Genomic DNA, 25,209 nt, shown 5'->3' with positions numbered 1-25,209 from the left:
AACCAGTATTTCGAAAAAATAGAAACAAACATCGTACTGAACACCATGTCTCTAAGACTGCTATTTCCACGGAAGACCAAATTCATTCTGGAACCATTACTAAATGGATTAGAGACTGTAATTACTGGTTTTACAAAACAACTAGGTGCATTTTATCATTTATTATAATAAATACATTTCTCTCTTCAACCTTTTATATTTTGAACAAATATGTTTTTCGTATTTGTCCATTATTTTGACTGCTCTTTGAATCATGTTTAGAAGTAAAGCTGCAGTTGTTTCATGTAATGTTAATTTAAGTTCATCATATATGCTTAACGGATAGCTGAGACACTTAATTGCACGACAGAAGGTGTCAAACTCTGGCCAAATTCGAAACTCGGTGACTGTTGGTCATAAAGCGTCATCTCATTTAAAAAATTACATAATCCGAATCATTTGCTTAAGTCATGCGTACTCTGATAGTATGTGATGTTGTCTCTTCTTGCTGGACTCATACTGAAAAGTCTGAAAAATGAGACGGTCATAAAGAGAGTCCTTCTGCAGAAATTACACGACCAAGAAACATTTTGTGAAAGATTTCATTAATTCTTTAGCACTATGTGATGTTGTTTCATCTTTCTAGAATCATACTGATACGTTTGAAGAACTTGCCAGTCATGGAACCTCTTCTATTTCAGAAATCGTCTGACCAGGAAACATTTGCTTAATACGATCATGGCTTATTTGATAATATATGATACTGTCTCATCTTGCTGGAACCATAATGTCTTGAGATAAGCAGTATTACGAACATAACATGTGTAGGCGGAGAATTCCTGAAGTTAATTATCTTCAGAAGATAATTTTCAAAAAGATTACCTCCAATCTTTTTTAAAATGCCTATAATTTTAAATATATTATTGATTCCTTAATTATATCTACTGTATTTTATGCTATAAGTTTCTCTTCATCATATTCTTAAAACAAAAATTGGAAATTTTGTTGAATTTAGCACAAACATATTTTACCAAAAAACTAGTCTTCTGATACAATTTGACCCGTACTTAAGGCAAATTATAACACACTTGCAGCATACAGTGACAATAAAAATGACCACATTAAAAACCGTTTTGTGATTATTATTATTTAATATAGTGAAAATGAATGTTTTTAAATGGTTTAGAGTAAAACAAAGGTAAAATTATTTAATCAATCAATATAAATATCGGTCTTCATCAGAATTTCTGTTAGCACAAACAAGTTATAGATTGTTTCTTCTCATACATTTAAATTACATAGGGAGAACAAAATAATACAAACATTTGTGAATTAATGGAAAATCTTTATTAGTAGAGGGTTGGACCCCCCTTTAATTGAAATATAGATTAAATGCGACGTGGAATAGATACATGAAGGTCATGGACAACATTTAATAGAATATTAGCCATTCTTCCTGCAGAGCGGTCTCTAACTCCGAAAGTCCGGATGGAGGTGGAAATCAGGAACGAAGTTTGGACTCCGAATATGCTCATAAATGTTCAATAATAATCAAGTCCGGAGACTGAGGGGGACAAGCGAGATGTTCAATTGCATCGTCATGCTCTTCGAACCATTCTTGAATACACCTAGCAGTGTGGATAGGGGCGTTGTCGTCTGGAAAAAGCGGTCGCTTCCCCAGGAAATACAGTCTGGACAAAAGGATTGACATGATTCCCTAGAATGATTAGATAGAGATTGGATGTGATCCTGCCATGCAGAATGACAAGTGGCCCAAGACCGCGCCACGATATCGCACCCCATACCATAATGGCGCTACTCCCATGCTTCACAATTGGCAAGAGGCAGTCAGGATGAAACGCTTCTTTGGGCGTTCTCCAGACATAAATGCGTCCGGTCGTCTGAAATAGGGTGAATGACGATTCGTCTGACCATATTACCTGTTGCCACTTCTGTGGAGACCAGCCTTTGTGATCTCTGCACCATTGGCGTCACTTGAAAGCATTAGTTACTGTCACCAAGGATTTACGAATTGCCACTCTGCCATAAATGTTCGCAGCATGAAGTTCCCTTTTGACAGTTTTTGTTGAAACGGGGACCTGGAGATGACTGTTCATTTCGTATGTTGCCTCGGATAACGATTGCTTGTGCTTTGAGGCTACTATGCGTTTCAAGATCCGTCTATTCCTATCAGCCAGCTTTGACTTTCAGCCACTGTTGTGCTTTGAAACGTCGTCTTACCCTCTTTCGTGTACGTTGCCATAATGGTTGATAATGTACTCCTTGCACCCCCCCCCAAGGTTTGCTATTTCCGTAACCGATGCTCCACTTAAACGTGCTCCAACTGTCATTCCTCTTTGGAACTCTGACATTTCAACTTCTCACAGACAGTTCGATCGAAGCATGCAACGCAGGTGACGGCTGTTGAGATACTGATACTTTCCTCTTCACGCTCACTAGGTGTCAGACTTCTGTTGCAGGTGGCGCGGCTGTACTGCAGGTGTGAAATACGTCATACTTTTTCACAGGTGTTCGCATTATTTTGTCCTATGCGTGTATGTCTACCTTTTGCAAACTAAGGATTGCATCCATTCTTCTTTATCAGAATTATTGTAAGAATTTCTTCAAGTTAAGAACTGAAGAAAGTTAATTCCTTTTTTGTTTTAAAAAAGTTAAGTCCTTTTTTTGTTTCAGAATCTAAGTTCAAAATCCTTCTTTTTTCGTTTTATCTCATTGTTTTCTTTTTGGAATTTTTTAGTCTTTTCCTTTCCTTGTTCTTCTTTTTTTCATTTTTTATTATTAAGTATTTCTTCATGTTCGTTTTCCAATGCTTCGTTTTTGGATAATTATTAAATTGAATAATCTTTTTAGTTAGATGCCCGATTATTTTTTTTTTATATCGGCCTCTGCTAGATAGCTTCTAAAGTGAAGCCTTAAGCAGAGGTATAATCTTTGAGATTGAACAATCTATTTTTATATTTTGGGAACGATAACTAAATATCAAAAAGTAATTTACATGTTAACATCCAAAGAAGAAAGCCTAAATAATCAATATCACGGGACAAGTTCTAACACGTTACAACTTACCTGGAGATTTTGTTACAATTGGTCCATCGTACCGTTTCGGACAATTTTGTTGATTTATAAAAAATAATTTGATTGAAAAGGAAAAGCATCAATATTTTAAAACTTGACATATAGACAAAGTAAATAGGTAAAACCATTTTTAAAAAGTTGAATTAATTTTTAAATCAAAATTTATGAAGTGTTTTTTTCCATTAGGTAGCTAAGACAGAGCAGATGCACACAACGTCTCACTATCCGAACATCACTACATGCACGGACGGGGGCATTAACTGTGCTTACGTAATAATGCCCATCATGCAAATCGTGTTTAGTGAAATTTTGGCTAAACATCTTAAGTATCACTGCGCATCGTGTGTGTTACTACTTATCCCTGTTACAACTAGCCTCTAGCTTCCCTACATGTCGATAAAGAATATCATATTACGCGAAGAATATTTACAAAACGTGTTGTTCAAAACACAAGAAGCTTGAAAGAGGAATTTCCTTTATTAAAATAATTGCATTGTATAACCTATTGTTTTTCAAATAAATAAGCATTTGAGTTAAAATTCATGATGTTAGTTTCATCTCAGACCGTCAAATTGCGATGACAGACCCTATATTTTTAAGATACTCTAAACTGAAGCAAAGTTGCAAAAACTACGAACTAGAGAGACATGATGATTATGTAAATCTGCTTTCTTGCCAGATGCAAATGGGAAACCTTTCTTAGCACGTTTAAGATTACTTTGCGGAGACTATTCACGTTTTTGAGGCAAGAAATGTCAAATATTAATATTAAGCCCAATAGCTGTAATTCAAATCACGTATTTTCAACCAGCACTCCAAATCAGGCAAATGGTAATATTCGCTTGATTGCAAAAAAAATGAAGAGAATATAAGCTATTTACTAGACTGGTCACGTTTTATCAACCCCCTTTCTGAACAACATGAAGTGATGTACAATAACCGTGTAGTGAGGAATTTTTATATTCATTTTTTGTGGGTATTTTTACTTTATCTCATGCATTGAACAATGTCAACATACTAATTGTCAATGTCAGTTGAACAAAATGCAGATTATTTGAGACTTAATGTCAAAATGCAGATTATTTGAGACTGATGGGAATACATGAGGTTTCTGCGAAGTATTCATTACGTGAAGTGGCTTGAAAATACTTCTGTTTACTTCAGTCTATCAAAACGATTCTGTGTGAATGCCGTAGTTTGATTGCGAATCAAGCCACATTTCACGTACTCATACAGCATAATACACAATAATACACAGCTGTAAATAACCGAAGGAGGAAAAGGAGAAAAAAGGAATTTTGATAAGATGAATAAAGCAACAAGCAAAGACTATCGTAGATCATTATAATAACTCATAGAGTAAAGTTTAATGCAGTAATCAAGCGAGCAAAATGCTGTTTAGTAAATTAATGGCAGACTTTGAACTGAATAAACTCATGGTTCCAGTGCACCGATATTTATTGGGTTGCTCAAGGTGTAGGATAAGCACTTCTGAAAGTTTCGAAAAAATCTGTGTTAGGGTTTCGAGAATGTTGTTTCGGGAATCTTCCAAAATGCCTTCCAGTTAGAGAGAAATTGCTAAATATCACTAAGGCCCATTAAGAGGGTTTGTGTTTATATCTGACGTTCGATTTGAGGCTATCCTCACAATTCAAATGCAGATTAATTGAGTACTGAATTATCTACCTCATAATACGTGTAACACATATTTTCGAATACAAGAGCTAGCCAAATATTCGACTGAGCAAAAATACGCAATTAAATTAATACATAATACACTTTAAAATTATCACTAAATAAATAATTAAATTAATAACACATAGCAATAAAAATTAAAAGAAAATTCGAAAAAACTAAATTACACACAAACTAGCATACATTTTTACAGCATATTACGCACGAATGATTTTACGTATTATGTATGCATCCTGGGTCACACAGATCCTGGGTCAGAAATATCATTACATATTTGATGTAGTGTGATAATGACATAATAAATGGTAAATTAACTTTGAAATTCTATTCTTTTGTTTCAAATAAGATGCACATATCTCAGTCTATATCATTAGCGAAGATGGATCTGAACATACAGCAACAATTTACAGCTGCAGAGTGGTTAGATCTGAATAATCAAAGCTGGCATATCTGAATAGTCCTGATATGATTAGCAGTATTTCAGACACAGAAACATCGGCAAGGGTTGCGGAAGCGGTCGGAATGGCGAGCACTTTGAGGCAATACAATCTGATTACTATTGTTATATACTGTTCTTCAGTTTGAAGATTTTTCCAACTGGAAATATTTCACTTCCCCTAATCATAATACTAATGCCATCACAACATTCAGTGGAATGTGTAGTTATACTTCTAATGCACTATGTCCGAAAAATTTCTATGAAATACTATATTTAAATACTGATACTTAACCCTTTCCGGCACGCTACCTTTTAAAGTCGGAGCTTTGATAAAAAAAAAAAAGGTAGGCAATCTAATTAGGCCTAGAGGAGTACACAAGTAAAATTTTGTGAAGATAGCACTTATCGTTTTAATTCTGTGGGTGTACCCAAAGTGGCACACTGATTGAATAGAGCTTCGGAAAGAGTGCTGAAACGAGCATTGTTGTCAATGAACTGACCGATGAGATGCGGAGAAACAAAGAATACAGACTGACTCTCAGTTGTCCTAGATTATCGGTGAGCCCGGTCTGAGCACACCTAGGGTTCGCCGTTTGAGTTTAGGCAAGGTTTCAAGATAAAAATTTAAAAATAACATAGAATAAGGAGATTAGCATACAGCCAAAAAAGTAACATAGAAATTTCTTTTCAAACAATTCCTTTTATACCCTAAAAAATCTGGAAGATTTCTCTGAAAAATGAGGGTCTTATAAAACTAAACATGGCTAAAATATATGGACTGGTTTGTGTTGAGCTGCCATCTTCTATAAATAAAGAAACTTCAGAGTAACCTATAGTAACCTATAAATCCTTTTTCATTCAATTTTTCTGTGCGTACAGAAGGAAATTTTTAGGTGTGTCCACACTGTGCCGCAAAGGGTTAACATATACTTTCAATAAAAGTTTCTCAAAATGAGTGAAAGTGTTTTATGCAATTACTTTGGACTTAAAAGTGATGGATGATGTAAATATAAAATCTAACTATTCTGTGTTGCTCAAAAGTAGGCATTATTTTGTGTTAATTAAAACTTGTTAAACAAATTACTTGCACATTGCGGGAAAAAATGGGACTGTTCTACACCTCACGTTCTACTATGCCGAATGACGAAATTCAAATTGCATTTTCCATGTTTCTAAAGCACGACTTTAGATTTATATATAGCATTGCTCTAACATAGGTATTTGGACACACAATCGGACTTTTTCTGAAATAACATACTAATGTTTTTCCATATTTCGATTCTACGACTCAAATTACTCCTGGATATTAAATTTTGTAATTTTTGACGGAGAAATTTAAAAATTTATCTTGGCACATTTTTTTTCAATTTGAGATAAGAATAATTCACTTGGCGAACTTCTTAATTTATAGCAACCTGTTTTCTTTTCTTTTTGCTATTGTCCACGAGTGGAAAAAGGTCATCGTTCATACTTTCAAATAATTTTAACAAAGCACGTAAACCACATTTTCTTTATTATCGCTTATGATAAATACGCCAAATTTCAAAACATGCCAAATGTAAATTCACGTATATCTTCGGAAATTTTGAATAAAAAATACATCTACTTTAAGATGATGGCAAAAATTGTATAGGCTATAATTCAAAATGTTTTTCAAAAAATTTATAGAAATTACTTAAGAATACAAATTTTAAAAATAAATCATAAAAGATAGGTGAATTTTATTTGGAATGAACCTAAATTTCAAAATGTGAAAAGAAGCATCAAATAAGTTTAATAAAGAAAAGGAGAGATTAATGAATACATACCAAATTCAATTAACATTGAGGAGCTAAACTTTTGAGAGCTAATGTTATAAAAACTACTCGTGCGATTTTTACAAAACTTGGCAGTTTGACATAATTTGAGTCGTAGAATTGAAATATGGAAAACAATTGGCATGTCATTTCAGAAAGGGCCAATTTTGTGTCAAAATACCTATATTAGAAGAATGCTATATATAAATCTAATAGATATCCTAAGGGGTGTTTTCGAGACATGAAAAACGCAAGTTGAATTTCGTCAATCGGCCCAGTAGAACGGCAGATCCTGAGAACGGAAGAACTGTCAACTGCGCCTTTTTGGTTTCGCAGTGTACGTTAAATGCGCATAAACGTATTAATTATAATAAATTTTACAGTGAACCTCAGTAAAACAAAAATATTAGTTGGTTCTTGCGTTATGCTTTATTACGTTAAACAAACATTTAAATATCTTCACGTGAAGCATTTCCAGATATACAGAGCAAGAATTTTCTGACTCAGATAACTTTATCACTGCTAGTCAATAAGCGAATTTAACCAGAATTTTACCAGATTGAGGGAGAAACTATGCAACACACTTTGCTCATTGGGAGACAAATGATTACATATTAGTGAAACAATATGTGTGTGTTAACTTCGAAGCTATTCATATCAAACTATCAATCACCAAAACTTCTGTAAAAAGTTAGCATCAATAGATGGAATGTTTTTCATTAATGTATCATGCTATAATCCAAAATTCATTACTTGGGTTTTGTTCTTCGTAAGGCCTTTATAAAAGGTTAAACTCTGTCTTTGCGGAACGTTTATACACTGAGTACTATTACCGCTTTCATTAAAAATCGCTATTTTCTTTTTGTGAACGATTTATCAAAATACGTATATAAGAATTTTAGAATTAACACAGAATTTCACAAAAATGAATTATTTGTGATTATTTTATCAATATTTTTATATAAAACTAGTGTGTATTTTGTTGATGTTCTATTTGTTTAAATATCTTACTTAAAAATAAAGAAAAATCCATTCATTGTTGTTTTGTTGCAATCATCTCTCCATATTTAATAGAAGCATATGAATCAGTAAGGAATTTTGCATTGTTTCATTTTCTAAAGTTTTCCTGAACCAAAGAAATTAATTTAATATTTTTCGAAAGATATACTCCTTGTCGTTCCGGAAGTAGCAAATTCTATTTCTTTGATGCAACGAATGATATTTATCTATCCACGCTTTCAAAATATTCTAGAGTTTTGTATTTTTACGCCCTTTTTCAATGGGTTATTTTCGTTATATTTATATATTAGGACTTGAGTATTGCGTGGTATAAATGGGAAAACCCATGCTGTTACAAGAAATATTCACTCTCACTTACACGTGTTATTGCTCTCAACTAGTTTCAATGAAAACATTCATTTTCGAGAAATATCCATTGTTCGATATATGCTGACATTATAAATTTAGGAATTTTATGTCTAAATATATCATAAGTATTGAGTCTTTGCTAACGTATATTGTAATGGTCGATCGAAGCACTCAGTTCTTCATAATAATCTTGTATTCGTCCTAAATCATTTGTTTGATTTTTCTAAGACATTCTTTTTGCATTCGTTTTATAATCAATTTTTGAAACAAAAAGTGTAAAATTTGGTTAAATTTTCCTTAATTACCCTGCTCTTTTCGAAACTGATTTTAAATAGTTCAGTTCTTTTTATTCTAAATATAATACGCTTTCGATATTTTTCATTTTGCACTCTTTTAATAAAATTTTTGACAGCATTATTAACTAGCTAATTTATTTTAAATGTTTATTTATCCATTTATTTAAAAATATTTGGATAAAACATCTCGTAGATAATCTTTTACAATACGCAAATTTTAACAATCTACACTAAAATAAAATATAGGAAATTTTGCCTAGGAGAACTAGCAGTATGTGGCTAACTTGGCGAGAAATTATCAAAGTCTCCAAGAGGTGTTTGACGATAAGGAAAGTTTATGTCTCTAATTATGGTTCTACTTGAACTGTCTTTACGATTAGAAGGTCGAATGACTCACAGACTAAAACATCTACAACAGAAGATGTGAAACAAATATATACAAAGGCAATAAGTGGTTACAAACTCAAAATTAAATAAAATGAAGAATACATAATCATAAAATTGACTTTCCTTCCAGCCTTTTCCAGAACTGACGATTAAGGAAGTCTTTCCTTTGAAGTCCGTTCTACTTAAGCCAACATTGAGGCTCAAAAACGCTTAACTCATCAGAGGGCATTCTCTGTTTTTCTCTTCAGCAAGTGAAAAGAACCTTTATTCACATCCTATTTATATTTCTACCAGCGTCTATAGATGAACTGCTCGTATTCCCACTTACTTATCCTTTCTGTCATGGAATCGAGCGACAAGTGGCAGTTAACTTTAGACCTAACTGTAAAGACTACATAACTCTGTACTTAACAGAAAAATTTTGGTTAAAAGCCAGAGATTTGCAACGGTTAAGATTTAAGTATTCAATTAAAGTTAAGCACAAAAACTAAAGCAAGTTCTAAGATTATTTTGATTTTGTTTCTGCTGCTTTTCGTTCGCTGATGTTATTACTACTATTCGGTTGCAGCGAGCAATTTATGTAAATTCTTTTTACTTATTTGCCTTCGTAATTTTGAAAGAATATCAAATTTTGATTAGTGTACGGGGTAATTCAAAATTTATTGTTCAAATGTCATGGTGAGGTAGAGAAGATGTCGGGGAACCGATTTCACATACGAAAGTATGTCCGCAAGTGTAGGCGCGCGAGAGTGCTGTGTGTACCCAACCAGCGCACAGTTCGCTCGACCACTCCCGCTGTTATCAGTGTACGAGCAAACGTACTTGTGATAAGATGAATCGTTTGACGCATGAAGAGCTAGCGGATATGCCTTTCGCATATGAAGAAGTGATGAAAGCGGCCGCAGAGCTAGGAACGTTTACGAAGATCGATACCCCAACAGAAGAATACCGCAATATCAAATGTTTGCACGAGTATATCGCAGTCTGTGCGAACGTGGTTCACTGCGCAGCAGTATGCAGGATACGGGGAGAAGATGACTGACTCGGACTGCCAAAATCTCAGAACAAGTCCTACATCGAAAAAAATCCGAATGCCAGCACACTAGTTATTACTCAGCAACTTGCGGTCTGTCAGTCAGCAGTGTGGCGGATACTGCACGAGGAACGTGTGCATTCTTACCCTTTGCAAAGGGTGCAGTTATTGCATCTTAACTATTATTCGAAGCGTGGGGAATTTCCACAATGGATCATGCAGAAAGGTGTCGTGGAGACCCCAGTTTTCCAGCTCCTGTCCTTTTTTACAGATGAAGCTGCATTCACTCATGAACGTGTGTTCAATACACAAATTTCACATGGGTGGGCTTACGACAGCCCGCATGGTACGAGAAGTCACGCTGCGCAACATCGTTTTGCCATAAGTATGCTAAGATATGCTAAGATGCTGCGCGTATCTGCTAAGTATGTGGTATCAACATGAGCGGGCTCCACCCCATAGCACAACTGTTGTGCGGGATTACCTGAAGCGAACATTTCGAGTTCAATAGATCAATAGATTCAATAGATCTACAGAGGTGGACCGATAGCTTGGATAACCCCAGGTCAACTGATTTATCGCCTATGAATTTCTTTTTATGGGGGGACATGAAAAACCATGTGTACGAGATCCCCGTCGACAGTGAAACTGAACTTGTTGCACGAATTGTGGCCTCTGCATCAGAAATTGTCCGTGATATGTCAGGCGTTTTGGCGGTCAATGCAACGGCGCTGTGAATCCTATGTTAGTTATTCTTAAAAGTAAATAGTGGCAATTCTGAGCACCTGTTGTGGACCTGTACTTTACCTTGTTGGAATAAAGGTCACATTCGTTACCACTTAACTGTACTGTTTACTTTGTGTTAACTTTACTTGCCCATTTTGTTCATGTAGATGATGTATGCTGCCATACTTTACTATGTGAAATCGGTTTCCTGAAGTCTTTCCTACCATCTCATGAAATCTGAATAATATGTTTTGAATCACCCTGTAGAATACTTTCTATACTAATCAAAATTTAATCTGTATCAGTTGCTGTTATCAAATATCTAATAAATTAGTTTGATTAGTTGGAAACTAAAATATTATTTTTTGTTTGTAATTTTTCTGTTGCTGGTAGATAAGTTTTAGTAATGCATATTTGTTTTCTTTTATAGGAGTATGCTATGCAGAATTTGGCGTCCGCGTTCCTCATACTACAGGCTCTGCATACATGTACAGTTACGTGACAGTAGGAGAATTTATTGCCTTTGTTATCGGTTGGAATATGGTACTGGAATACCTCATAGGTACAGCAGCCGGTGCGTGTGCCATCAGCGCATGCGTAGATGCTATGGCGGGTGGGTCTATAAGTTCTGCAATTAAAAATGGCCTTGGCACGTTTATTGGTAAGTTATGTTATTTTGTTTGCCAGAATGCATAATATAAATGACGATGAAACTTTTCTCTTCAGAATTATACCGCTTTGAACTTTGTATCTGTTTAAATTAAGATATTAACTTCAATGGAACCATATCAAAACAAAACAAAATTTATAAGAAAAAAAAAAAAAAAAAGAATGGACAAAAATTTTAACTGTATTTGGTGTTGAAAGTTTTTCTGTATTTTACAATTTTTAATGAATGTGTTTTGATGTTTTATGCCTTGCCGCGAAGTGAGAATTGAACTGATCGAATCGGAAATACATCACTAATGAAATTCGAGAAAATAAGTTTAAATGAATTGCAGAAAAAAATTTGTCTAATTTAATAGGCTGTAAAAGATGTCATGTGTTGCCCATATGAGATAGTTACATTTATTTTTTATGCTGAAAAGATATCTAACTATTAACTGTTTAAGAGATGTTTATCACATCTTTTTTAAATATTCCCTATGTCCCATCATGCACTGAAAAATATCATTTCAATATTTGTCTAGCTACTATACTATACTAAGGATACTTTCATCGAAATGGAGTTATTCTTAAAAGTCGATAATGAGAATAAAAGAATTATTGAATGATCGCATAGTTTCCAAAAATCTGTGACTTTTATCGTCATCTAAATTTAGCAGTCTGAATTACTTCTGATGAAGTTGTAGAAAGAGCTTTTCGTAATACTTCTCCCACATTTAAAAGTTTAGAGAAGATCAGTGTCATGAAAAGAGACAAACCAGGGGGGGAGATAGTACACAGATTTGCAATACATTTCATATTGGTACCAGTCTGCGGCAGAGGCAGAAGCTTTTCCAAAACATGCGTTAAAGCAGGTATAAGATATAAGGAAAATTTTTAGAAGTTCTCGGCAATTTCTGCTCATTCATGACTGATCTATACCCAAAATTTTGAGAAAAACTCTATGCGAATCCATAATTCTGCTGTGTTACTTAAAGTAAATACTCAAGACCATAATTCTCTGGCCCGTTTTCAATTCCATTATGTGCCATAATGATTTTCATGAAATAAGTTTTCCTGCATCATTTAAGACTGGGAGACATTTTATAATCCGCTGAAATACCCTACTCGGTGCTCGCTTTGGAATTAGTTTTTTAATCAAAAATTCTTTGAAGTGTTATAAAATATGAAATCGATAAGAAAACAAATTTCAAATTCAAATTAGGGCTTCCACATATTAGGGCTTCGATATTTAGTTATATTGGTACTACGTTTTGACCCTACTCGGTGACCACTTACACAAAGCATTAATAAGATGGTAAAAATGAATTCGGAAATTAGAATCTATTCAATATCGGACATTACCATGCTTATGAGAGAAGCTAAAACGGTAGACGTCTCCTTAAGGCGCCTGTTTGTTTTAAAGTAACAAAGCATTGTGTAGAACTGAAATAATTCAGTATGAAGATTTAATTCTAGGTAATACATTTTTACAACAGGTAATTTCCTTTAATTTTTACCTGATCTTAATGTGAAGTTTTATTTAGATATATTGGTTAATTTTTGAAAGTATAGATGTATTTGAAAGTATAAATGTATTTTGGTATTATTTGTAAATGTATTTTGAAAGTATACATGTATTCCCTCGAGATTATTACGTTCCCAGTACAAATAAAAGATGGACAGTTTATTTGTGCTGGGCCGTAATAACAGACTTACCGCACGGAGAACCTGCGCGATTAGCCTTTGTGCGAGCTGCTTGATTTTCTAAATAACTTTTTTTACATAAAAAATAGTAAGACTAAGTTTCTGAGACCTTTTTTAAGAAAAAGAGGGAAACAAAACGTCATTATATTTTTTCATAGCAGTATTAAAAGCATTAAAAAAGTTATCAATAACAAGCAGTCAAGATAGACCGTGTCAAGAAGGACCTGCAGAAGGTCTTTAACTAGATAAATATTAAAGTGATATCTCTCCAGAACATGACGGGACACAGGGAATGCTCATAAACATCTTTTTCGTATTTTTAGCACAGACTTATCTGAATTTTATAAGGAAGCTTTCTGCTAACGGATTGTTTAGATTCTGAATATAAAACGCCTCTTTTTGCCTCATTACTTCTTGTCAGTGAGTATATCGTTTAAGTTCACGCTTAAACAAATAGAAGTATTTAGTTTTCGACTCCAGTGTAACATTTTCACTTTCGTCTAAATACTTTGTACTTTCATGCATTCTGATAATAGTGATACGAAATGTACGCGGCGCGGTGAGATAGCTTCCTCGAAAAAGCAGGTTTAGGGTTGCCATAAATGGCTAGGAAAGGCAGGGTTGTTACATTTGGCGAAAAATCGCCAATTTGGTGAGATTTGTCGACAAAATTGGCAATATGCTATGGACGGATGGAAAACTTTCTGGAACGAATTCTTACCGGTTTAGCTCAGGATGTTCTCGAACACAAGCCAAAAACTATATAAACCCTGCTGGTACGCAGAGTGCCTCCTCGCGAGTGCGAGATAGTTAGTATCGAGCTAGTGTTTCGAGTTAGTCAGTCCGTGCGGAGTCGATCGACAGCCAGTCAGCGAGTACCCAGTGGGTCGTCGAGTGCATCGAAAGAGTCTCTTAGTGTATTGCGGTTAGTGCATCGTCGAAAGAGTGTGTTGAGCTCCAGAAACGGCTGAATCGAAGAGTCGGGAGCTGTGCTCTGCGTGTCGTCGAGTGCATCGCGAGTTGTAGTGTGGAGAGTCTCGAGAGTACGTGAAGTTCTGAGAACGACCGAACAGAGTCGGGAACTATACTCTGGTGCTTTGCAGTGAAGCTGTCTCGACCGTTATAGCCTAATAGTGTGAAGGCTGTGTCGCTGAGTTTCAACGTGTTTATAGTAGATATTCGACGACTGTAAAAAGTGACTTTGGAGCTGTCCTGATTAATATTGTTTGTTTCGATACTTCATCAAGTGTCGTTGTTATTCACTCCAAATCTACGAACCCCGTACGAACGTGAAGGAAGAAAAATAACGCAACAATAGTTTTAATTTATTAATAGCTTTTTTCTTCGAACATACTTCTACGACGGTGACTATTTTAAGCTTTATTTGTTTCCATCATGTTTTGTATGAGTAGGGATTTCATTTTTTAGCAGCAAGAAGCCAGTACCATGTGTGTCTGCGAAAGACTGAAGTAGGAATGGGACTGATGGCCCCGTAAGAATGGAGGGAAAATTGTACTTTTGTATTGATGCATGGGAAGGAAATGTATAATACAGGTGTTTTCTCAACGATACGATATTGTATTTTATAACCTATTCGTGACCCATCAAATAAAAAATTAAAAATTTATTGACGTTATTATTTTCTCTCGCCTTCTGTAAGTTTTCTGCAGATGTCTATCCCCAGGACATTTCATGAAAATTGATTTCAGTAATTAGAAAACATGCAAGATTTGTATTATATAATCTTGTATGATAGATAAAAATCAAGAAATTAAAGGAAGTCACACAAGAAGGACAAAATTCAAGATATTGGAAAGTAGGTTCCATACCTTTTTCAGCATTTGTGCTCCGAAAATGATGTGCATGGCTTGAATGTTTGTTTCTGCTTTACTTTCGCATATTTTTCATTGGGTAATATTATTTTTAGAATTTGTGTTGGATTTGATATGCTCATATAAGCACTGAGTGAATTTTTAGAATCCATATAAGTTAAAATGTTCCTTTACAGCTGATACCTGTAAACGATTCTTTTGGAGACCAAATATCATTTCACAGTTGAAGATTTTTTTTTAATCTACTGGAAAAGAGATACTAATTAACTATACGAACAACCATTCGCATTTGCAATTTTCGGATATTTTTCAATCCTGGACATAGCTCCAGTTATAATTACAAATCTTGTGCTAATCTTGGACTTCTAATAACTCTATCTATGAGGCAACGAGCGAGCATATACTCATACATCAAGCTGAAGGGCATAATATATTTATAATATAATTATTCACTACCTGAGTTTTGGTTTTTAGTATCGTATTAGGGTTGCTTTATAGCTTACTTTACAGATTTAATGTTAAGCAGGTTTTTGTTTTTAAGTCAAACTTTCTTATTGCTGCTCAATTTAACACACGCTATTCTTTAAAAAGCTAGGATATGCAAATACGTGAGCATCGTCAGCTATCATTGATGATTTATTTTTTATCTTCCATTGAGTGATTTCCCATGATTGATATCCAGAAAGTGACTAAGCGTGCTTTCCTCTGAAAATGATTTGATTCGTATCACGTATACCATTGAGGTTTTATGTTAATTTTCGAAAGTAGTTTTTCCGTCCTTGGCAAGAGATGGATTTGCTAATGTATGCGAAATCAAGTTTTTATGTTAGCTAAATTACGTACGATTATTGTTTAAGTTACTGGAAGTTATCTGATTATAAAATGCCGCCAGCTGAATGGTCTAAATTTAACATGATAATTATGACACATGCCATATTTGATTTTCAAGACATTCACTCATAATAGTAGTATTGTCATTTTTGATTTTCAAGACATCTTAAAAACTATAGGTTTGTTTTGGGTGTAATACGATATCAGAAAATAAATTTTGCGTATTGTTAGTCCAAAGGGGCAATTTGCCCAGAAGGACTATTAATTTCGTTTAGGCACTTAGTGTCGATTCACGATAATCGTTGTTTCGCGTTTCAAATTGTTATCACCAAATATGATCACCCGGTATTATATTTAATTAAATAATGAAGAATCTGCATGAATGTATGTACGTTTCTAGCATTGTGATAAAACAACGGTAGCAGAGCCATCACAATTTGAATATCGTAATCTTCCATAGAATATTTGCATTCCATAGAATATGGGAATCTGAAACCTTTCAGATTATTTATTTTTTTAATTTAAAATTTATTATGATTTAATCTTCGCTGCCAGAGAAAGCTTGGCGATACACTTAGACAATTGCTGGTCTTCTTAGTAAGCTGATAATATAATTATTTCATAAAACATTACAGATTCCTATTTTTGACATTTAGGCTAAAAGAAAAGAATTAAAATATTTGTGATTTATATTAATTAAAATAACTGTAAGTATTTTTACATTAATAAACGCAAATGTATTTCCATTGCTATGCTGATCAATAACAATTAATTTGTTGGAATGTAAGATTACTTGAAGGAGATTACCTTTTTACAAACATGGAAGTTTTTCGATATAAAAAGTTTATTTGCAACACTGAAATTCCCTTGAATTATTTTCAAAAAATGAATACCTAGGGTCAAGCTTTCTGGAGAATTTTATCAGTTACGGTTTTTTTAATATCGGTCATTTGAATTATTTTCTTAAACTATTATTAAGCTCAATTTGCATTAAGGGTAATAAACATTCAGTGGTTTCGGTTAAAAGTCAGAAGTTTTCCGGCTACTGCTCCGTCAAAATACACAGACTAAATAAGATCATACACGTATATGGAATACTGCGTAACCTACTATTATGAGTGAATATATGTGACGACAGAATCAAAAGAAATACAAGACAGTATTTAAATCATGCCTAATATTTAGTAAAACTGAAAATGATTGTCGCATATTATTCTCCTATGCATATATCAAATAAATGACTTGATAAATTTAACACCCTTAATTCATCATCCACGCAAACTCATTAAAAACCAGTTTTCAAAGTGTTACCATTCGGCGTACCGTAAGATCTTTAATTGATCTTCCAGATTTAATCAATCTGTAATTGCCAAACAAACTGAGTACTTTAAATTTAAAATATGCACTTCTTGATAATTTCAATCCCTCTCTTCATAATACACATAGCTCATATAATTTAAAATTCTTTGTTATCTAGTAATTGCAACGAATAAATTCGATAAATATATGGAGCGTTATATTTATTAAGAAAAGGTGTTTCTAACACTACATGTTACGTATATCGGTAGAGAACATTTCGGGTTTTCTTGAAAACTGCAGTGCATAGATTAAAAGTTTATATATATAACCGTTTCAGATAACTTTATACACAGATTTAAATTACTTGTTTTTAGATAACAGAGTGATGCAAATTAAAAATTTTATTTTGCTGGAAAATGTTTTTAATCTACTTTCTAAGTGCTTGAACTACGATCAATTTATAAGGAATTTCTCCCACTTTCCTAGCGTGCTTTCGTGGTGTAGTGGTTCTGCACGCTGGGCCGGTATGCAGAGGTCCGTGGTTCGATTCCCGGCAAGGCGTTTGGTAATTTTTCATCTCTCCGGTAACCAAAAACATACCTAATGTCTCTACAAACTCAGCATTGGGAGAAACATTTTATCTTATCACGTAAAATAATGTGCATAGGAAGCAATTGTTCGAATTATACAAAATGTGTCTTTCTTTATCAAAGTTTCTTGTTAAGGCAGAATTGCCCGAAATCGTAACCAGTCTGTTCAAATCTAAACTACAGGATGGCCAATGAAAAGTAGCCCACCTTCAATGATAATGTGATAAGATGGGCATTAGCTTTCTAACGCAATATGCATAGAAATAGTGAGTACAAAAGCAAAATAAAGCTCAAGCACAGCAGAGACAGTCGCTGGCCAGAGGGCAGTCTGCAGATAGAGAAAAGGGGTTACGATTTCCTTCACAGAGCGTGACACCGGTTTTGAAGGCCTGCTGCTTTCTCGTTGGCCACTCTGTATATAACCATGTACAAGTAATTTTCTGTTAGATGGTGCAAGACAAGATAATGCATTAGGGACTAAAATTTTCTAGATTATGTGTGTTTTTCTCTCAAAATACTGCAGTACATATAGAATTACAGGCAATAAGCAAATTCAAATTTAAGGGCCAATAAAGACTAAATTTTATCAGTTACTAAGTAGAGTATGCACAATTTCCAGAAATCATTTATAAAATTTTTAATTTTTGTTATTTCAGGCCACACGCCCGACTTTTTGGCTGCCTTGATCACCTTTTTCATGACATTGTTGATGGTGGCAGGTGTAAAGAAGTCGTTGCTATTCACCAACATTCTAAATGCTGTCAACCTTTCTGTTTGGGTTTTCATCATGGCTGCCGGACTTTTCTACGTAGACACTAGCAACTGGAGTGCTCACGGAGGATTTATGCCTTTTGGTTGGTCCGGGGTAAGTCCGCTTAAAAATATTTCTCTTGTTTTGGATCCTCATATGTTTGCAGTAACCCAGCAGATACGCTTGAGACACCTATATCCAGCGGTTACGTAGTAAATATTCATTTAAAAATAAATGAATCCAAATATTTTAAGTTCAGTATAACTTAAGTTGCCATCTCTTGAAATGTAAAGAGTACTGACTGTAAAACTGTACTGACTGTAAAACTGTAAAACTGACGCCATTCTGAGGTTCAATGTTTCCTAATTTTTAATTTTAAATTAATAAACTATTTGTAAATAGACCATCTGTTTACAAAATAATTATTGATGTTTCGAAACAGAATAACTTGTTGACCAGTGGTATTCAAATGCCTCATATACAGACGAAAGACACCAGTTTCAAATTTTCTCAAACACGTCTACAATGTATTTTAAGTAGATCATTTTTTATCTAAGATTAATAGTCTTATTCTTATCATATCTTTCTTTGATCTATTGGATTTTCTAGCACTTGTTTTGCTAGTTTTCAACTTATAGATTCTTTTAAGCAGAATATAAGATCTGAATGGACTCGGTACAGAAACTACAGATTAGAGCTTATTAAATTAAAAAAAGAAGTCTGTTGGGGAGTAGCGATCTTGTACACTGCTGCCTCCTTGCTGGTTCAGCAAGTGTAATGTTTCTGTACTTGCTACATATAGGTTGTATTTCATGATTACGATTGAAATATTTCTGCTGTCACTGCGAAATCGTCACGAGCAGTTACAGGCGCGTGCTAGATTATAAATGATGACAATCTATGAGTTTTGTGCCTTCGACAACATCTGCAGATTATCTAACAAAATGATGTAAGTTAAAATAGTTCCAACAGCTCCCAGGATAAAGCTCCTTTTGATAGGTACAATATTCCAAACCGTCAGCGTAGTTTTCATTTTCGCACATTTGAAGAATTTTTTATGATACGCATCCAAATACTCCATGTTCAGAGACAAAAATTCAGCTTTGGCAGCAACCAGCAAAGATGCTTCGTAAACAAGCGATCCAGAAATAACCATGATTAAAAAACTGAAAAAGCTGATTATGAACATTAGTAATGTAGAAATCCGAGTATATAATTTTGTATAATATTTAGAGTGAATCAACATATTGACTGTGAAATACATTACAGAAGCATTGTACAAAGTACTAAGAAAAATAAAGACTGACAATTCGTTGTCCATTTGTTGAGCTTTTCTCTTAATCAAATTGTATGAATGCAAACACATTTTGTAATTAAATCTTGGTAATTCCAATATTGTTGCAAATTTAAGAATTGCTCTTTTCAGTCGATAGCATTGTTTCGTATAAAAGATGGCAAATGTGTTTGCTGGCAAATACATGAAAAATAATAATGTGAACGAAAAGAACGAATTTAAAAAATGTTTAACTGACGCACCCAAATGTGTATCATGCGGATTTTCATTAGAAATTAGATTTAAAACAAATACTGCTATGTGTCCTAGAGTAGAAAATAGAGATAAAATATGAAGCCACTTTGTCCCTTTGCCTTCAGCCTGTAACAGTAACTGGGAAATTTGTAGATCTATAGTTTTCAAAATTTTCAATTTCGAACGCAAAAGCAAATGAATTATGACTGCAAACATTATCATGAACATGTATCCGATTGATCTAACGTCTTCTGAAAAATATTTCAAGTACCACATAGCAACGATCACATGATATAAAATCACAAAATTGCAAATTATGCAGACGCAGTGTTTGAGAATTTTCTTTGCTGTGGAATCGGAAGGTTGTACACTGAAATCCGCAATTCCACTAAATTTGAAAAGCGCAAACTCATGACTGTAATTCAGAGCCATTGAAAATGCCTTTTGATATAATAATTTTACTTTCATGTACTCGTATTCCCAGAATTCGTTACAATGGCACTGAAATTTGGTAGTTTCTCAACAGGGAAATATGTAATCTTCTCTTTTGATATATAAATGAATGAAAAATAACTATAATCTCTACCTCAGAAAAGTAGATTAAAGCAAATGTTTTCTTTTTGCAACTTTCATATATTTTTTACGTATTTTTTAAATGATATTTGTTCGTATGCAAACATAGCTTTTGTTTCGCAATAGTCTGTATTGTATTTTATCACCCATTCAAACAATTGAAAACGGTTACTAAGAATTTATTAAAATACAAGTATATCTGCTTTTCTAAAAAAATCAGAATGTTTAACTATGCTAACTTTAAATTTATCTCATTCGTTAACCTCAGCTTTCTATGGAAAAATATGCATGGTACTGAAACTGTTGAAACTATGTTCTCTCTTTTGGTCTTTCCAAATCCCAATAAAAAAGTTAGCATAGTTTTATGAATGTTTCTTTGTATAGAGCCATGATTTCAGTGTTCGAATTTATTAGCTTTTATTCTTAGAAACTTTAATCTTCCCTATTTCGTTTATTAAAATATGTATTCTCAAAAGCGTTATCTTATCTTACTTAATACTTGTTTTATTCAAGAAGTATTATTGTTTTTATCAGCAGCATTCATAAAACTTGAACTAAGTTTTATTCATAAAACAAATTCAAGATCGGAGGTCTAATTTAGGAAAATTTTCAATGGAACACCTGTTTGATTATCTTCATAACACCATAAGATAATAATGACGAATTACTTATGAACACTATTCAAAATACTTTGGTTAAATACAATAAAGCCTAAGAGCAAAAAATATAGGCTTTGAAATCAGTCCTTGAAAATATGAGATGCATTTTTTATGAGTCTTCATATATTAATCATCATGAACGATTTTCAAGCTCACACAGAGTTAAGATATTAGGCAACGTTGAAATGGCAGATAAAATCAAGTCTTTTTGAAATTTTAGGTAAGTAGAGTATCATGCAGGCCAATGCTTATATGTTAACTGATTCCTTAAATCTGAGAAAAAACGTGTCTAAGCGAAGTACAGAGTCTTAGGATATTGTATGTAGAATGTGGAAAGTTCATTCATCTATAAATTTCAGGAGTTTCTTCTAATAACACTTGCATACAGTAGCTTTGCTTGCAATTTAATTATCGATTGTTTGCCATTGCTTAAAGGTAACATGACTGGTATTAATCACGCAAAGAATTCTGAAGTCTTCGCAAATATAGACTTATTAAAAATATAGAATTATTAAATGACGACATTAGCAGATAAAATCAGGACTGTTGTTAGTCTCATATAAAATATTAATATCAAATGCTCCATCCCTTTGCAGGAAATGTTTAAAGTATCTGAAGCAGGTACGTCAGTAGCTTAACTTAATTGCACAATATGTCCATAAGGATGCACTCTCTGTTAATGGAATTCAGAAGACCTCGGTCAGTTGCAGTTACAACTGGACCTGTGCTTGAAACTGAGGTAAAGGTTTCAAGAGTTTTGGTGGATTATAAAAATTTAAAATATTAAATGGGGAAATTGGAGTACATAATAAAATTTCTTTTAACTGTCAAATGTTTACATAGAGCACTTATTTGTTCTGTAAAAACTGTTAAAGGTTCTTGACACAAACTATTCCAGCATAGTCAATATTATTTACTCTAATAGTATTTAAAGTTCTTGTTTATAGTTTAAACTCAATTAATCATTTATAGTCTTGGGTTAGTCAGTGAATCATTAATAGTCTTAATTAACGATTTATAGTCTTGAGGTCTTTGAGACTATATAATTTGAGATTATTATATGTGGTTATATAAAGACCGAATATAGTGTATTAAATGCTTTTACAGTACCTTGATTGCAACTTAATCCAGAGCTCACAGCATGTTACATTATTCTGAAAGAAATTTCCAAGAACAGGAAGCCCTTTACTGTAATAAGAAGCACTTTACTGCTATCAAGCCTAGTGTCAAATTCTCAGGCTAAATCGTAAGATATTTTATGCTTCTTTAAACATTCAAGACCTAAATCTTTGTCCTTTGAATTTATAACAGTTTTGAAATATTAACTATGCTAATTCCAAGCTGAATCAAGCATATTCAAAATCGCAGATACGATGATTATGACAGCAATTTTATCGCTTGGAAAGAGGAAAATTTCTCGAAACTTTCGCTTTCGGAGATCTACACTAAATTCAAAAACAAATTTATTGGTTCAGGATTAATACTTCAAATTATCAATAAACTTATAGCAACAGATATATATATAATAACAGAAATATAGGATATAGTAAACAGAAATAACTTTTGTTATTAAATAAACATTAGCGTTTATTCTTTTTAATTGAAATTTGCATTCAGAAACCAATCAATATGTGGAAGCGTTTTCAAAACCATTATTTTTTGCGTCAAATTTACCATTTAATTGGACGAATATTTACACATTTATATTGCACACACAGATTTTCTTCTTTAAACAGCAAATGTTTTAAACAAATTAATCTTTTCTCGTCGAAATCTTTTGTAGATATTGACAAAAAATAATGAATGACTGTATGTAATTACGAGAAATGATTTTTTCTCACATTCTATAAAATTCAATTCGGTTTAAATATGGGGAAAATATTATTTTTCAGTGTATTGTTGCAAACATTCTAATGGAAAGTAAACCTTATTTAAAAATAACCTAACAATTACAGCTGACATTAAAAAATAATAAATAAAAATCCGAAATTTGAGGACTTGTTCGAACCTTTGAAGATAATTCTAATATGTGAAAAATGTTCTTACATCCTTTAATCCCAATATAGTCTTAAGCACCTTAGGTTCTTTTAATTTTATACAAGTTCAGGTTATAAACTTGGATAATACTTGTAGACATATTGAAGAGATAGTGCATTCGTAGATAAATCAAGCATGTTGTAACTCTTAAGATAACTCTTAATCAATAACATTTTCATCACTACATCTTATATTTCACTTAAAAGAAAGACATGCAAGGCATGTGAAGATTGTTCCAAACTTATGCGTATTAATAACTTGTACATACAAGACATACGAAGATTGTTCCAAAGTTATGAGTCTTAAGAACTTTTGCGTGTAAGACATACGAAAATTGTTCCAAACTTATAAGTATTAAGAACTTGTGCATGTAAGACATGCGAAGATTGTTCCAAAGTTATGAATATTAAGAACAAAATTCTCAGAACTTACAGACTCACAGAAACTCACAGACAAAATAAAGATCAGTCACAGTGCGTTTGTTTCACTTCGAAAAAGCATCTAAGCTACCTGAAACAAACTTGCAAAATAATGGAAGTGTAGCCTGTGTATGATTATCAAGAAATCTTCCACTGCATTTAATAGTTCAAGGTAACAACATTAAGTAGTCTCTAAGAAGATTCCTTTTATGAAATATTTCTTCGGATAATACATATAAAACGGAGAACATTGTTATCTGTCAGATATGTATACAATGTGAAGCATTTTGTCGTAGACAGTTGCTCATTGACAAATCATTCTTTATGATCGACGATCATTATATGAATCAAAGAAGTGCATGCACATTGTGATTTTGAAAAATTCTCCACAGTATATCAATATATTTTAATATCTTTAATGGCATCGAACATTTGCTCATAATACGAACCATGACGTAGAAGATTGATAGAATCAGTAACGCCCCTAGAATATTGCAAATAAACTGACGCATCGATTTTGCCATTCTATTGTGAATCGATGCACTTAAATTAAGTAGATATTTGCTTGCAACTATAGGGTTTAATTAAAAAATATATTGATAGGTGCAGGAACACAGAGAGTTATTTTTCAATCCCAATTTTTCAAAACCGATATACAGATTTTTGCAGATCCTAGGCAGTTTTATAGAAAATGTTCCAATATTTTGAAGAGTAAAATCCTAATTAAAGGAAAATAGTGTTTATTTTTCTGCATAATCCACGTAAAGTAAAATTTCGAGCAATAAAATATCTGTCATATGTTCAGGTACCTGGATATCAATATTTAGAAACAACTCTTAGCAAAATACGTAGGAAAATTAAAGAATGTGCAGGCTTTCAACAATGGAAGTTCTCCGGAAAATGCAGTGTGAATTATAATCAGGGTATGAAATTGGCGAAGTCCTCAGGAGTAAATGTCTGTTCATTATATATATATTATATACACACAAATATGTGTGTGATATTTTAATTGTGTAGAAGACACCTGTACTTTTAACTTTCGATAGTCGTCATGGCTGAGGGTGAAGGCATACAGACGAAACTAACAAAAACTGAATTTTGACGAATCACCAGTCTTTATTTTCACACATATCAAATTATTTTGGCAAACATTTATTCAATCGTAGTTAAATGCGATAATTTTTATATCCGTTGGCTTTAAAAATACGACGTAAGCATCTTTGACAGGAAAGCATAAGCAGCGTGGAGATGTTGGCAGGGCAGAAGTTAAGAATAGGAAATGATGTAATTGCTTGCGAAGCAGTATCTATACTAAGTAGGTGCATAAATATACCTAAACTGCTATTGGCTAATTTTAGTATGTTATGTAACATGAAAAGTTCTCGTTTGGGAGAACAAATGAATTTAGGGGGAAGAACACCAAATTTAGAATAGTTTTGAGGTCGCCAATTGTTTCTTAGCTTAGCCATTGTATTTTATTATATCTTACATATAAAAGGGTGGTTCAAAACTATATGTCAAAA

The 25,209-nt window shown here is 33.3% G+C and overlaps 1 protein-coding gene across 1 annotated transcript in view; it reads left to right on the top strand.

The window, feature by feature from the left end:
• Positions 1-25,209, top strand: part of LOC118200712 (solute carrier family 7 member 14-like) — a 349,638-nt gene that overhangs the window by 196,057 nt on the left and 128,372 nt on the right. Inside the window, exons 4-5 of the mRNA XM_085823820.1 lie at positions 11,246-11,476; positions 18,376-18,584. Of these exons, the coding sequence (XP_085679946.1) occupies positions 11,246-11,476; positions 18,376-18,584 (440 nt within the window). The remainder of the gene's footprint in view (positions 1-11,245; positions 11,477-18,375; positions 18,585-25,209) is intronic.

Source organism: Stegodyphus dumicola, chromosome 1 (genome assembly GCF_044657685.1).
Source record: "Stegodyphus dumicola isolate Sdum_Otavi_A_Nest chromosome 1, ASM4465768v1".
In the NCBI taxonomy this organism is placed as follows: domain Eukaryota; kingdom Metazoa; phylum Arthropoda; class Arachnida; order Araneae; family Eresidae; genus Stegodyphus; species Stegodyphus dumicola.
Note: the sequence above shows the minus strand (reverse complement) of the source record. Positions and strands in the feature narration are given on the sequence as shown.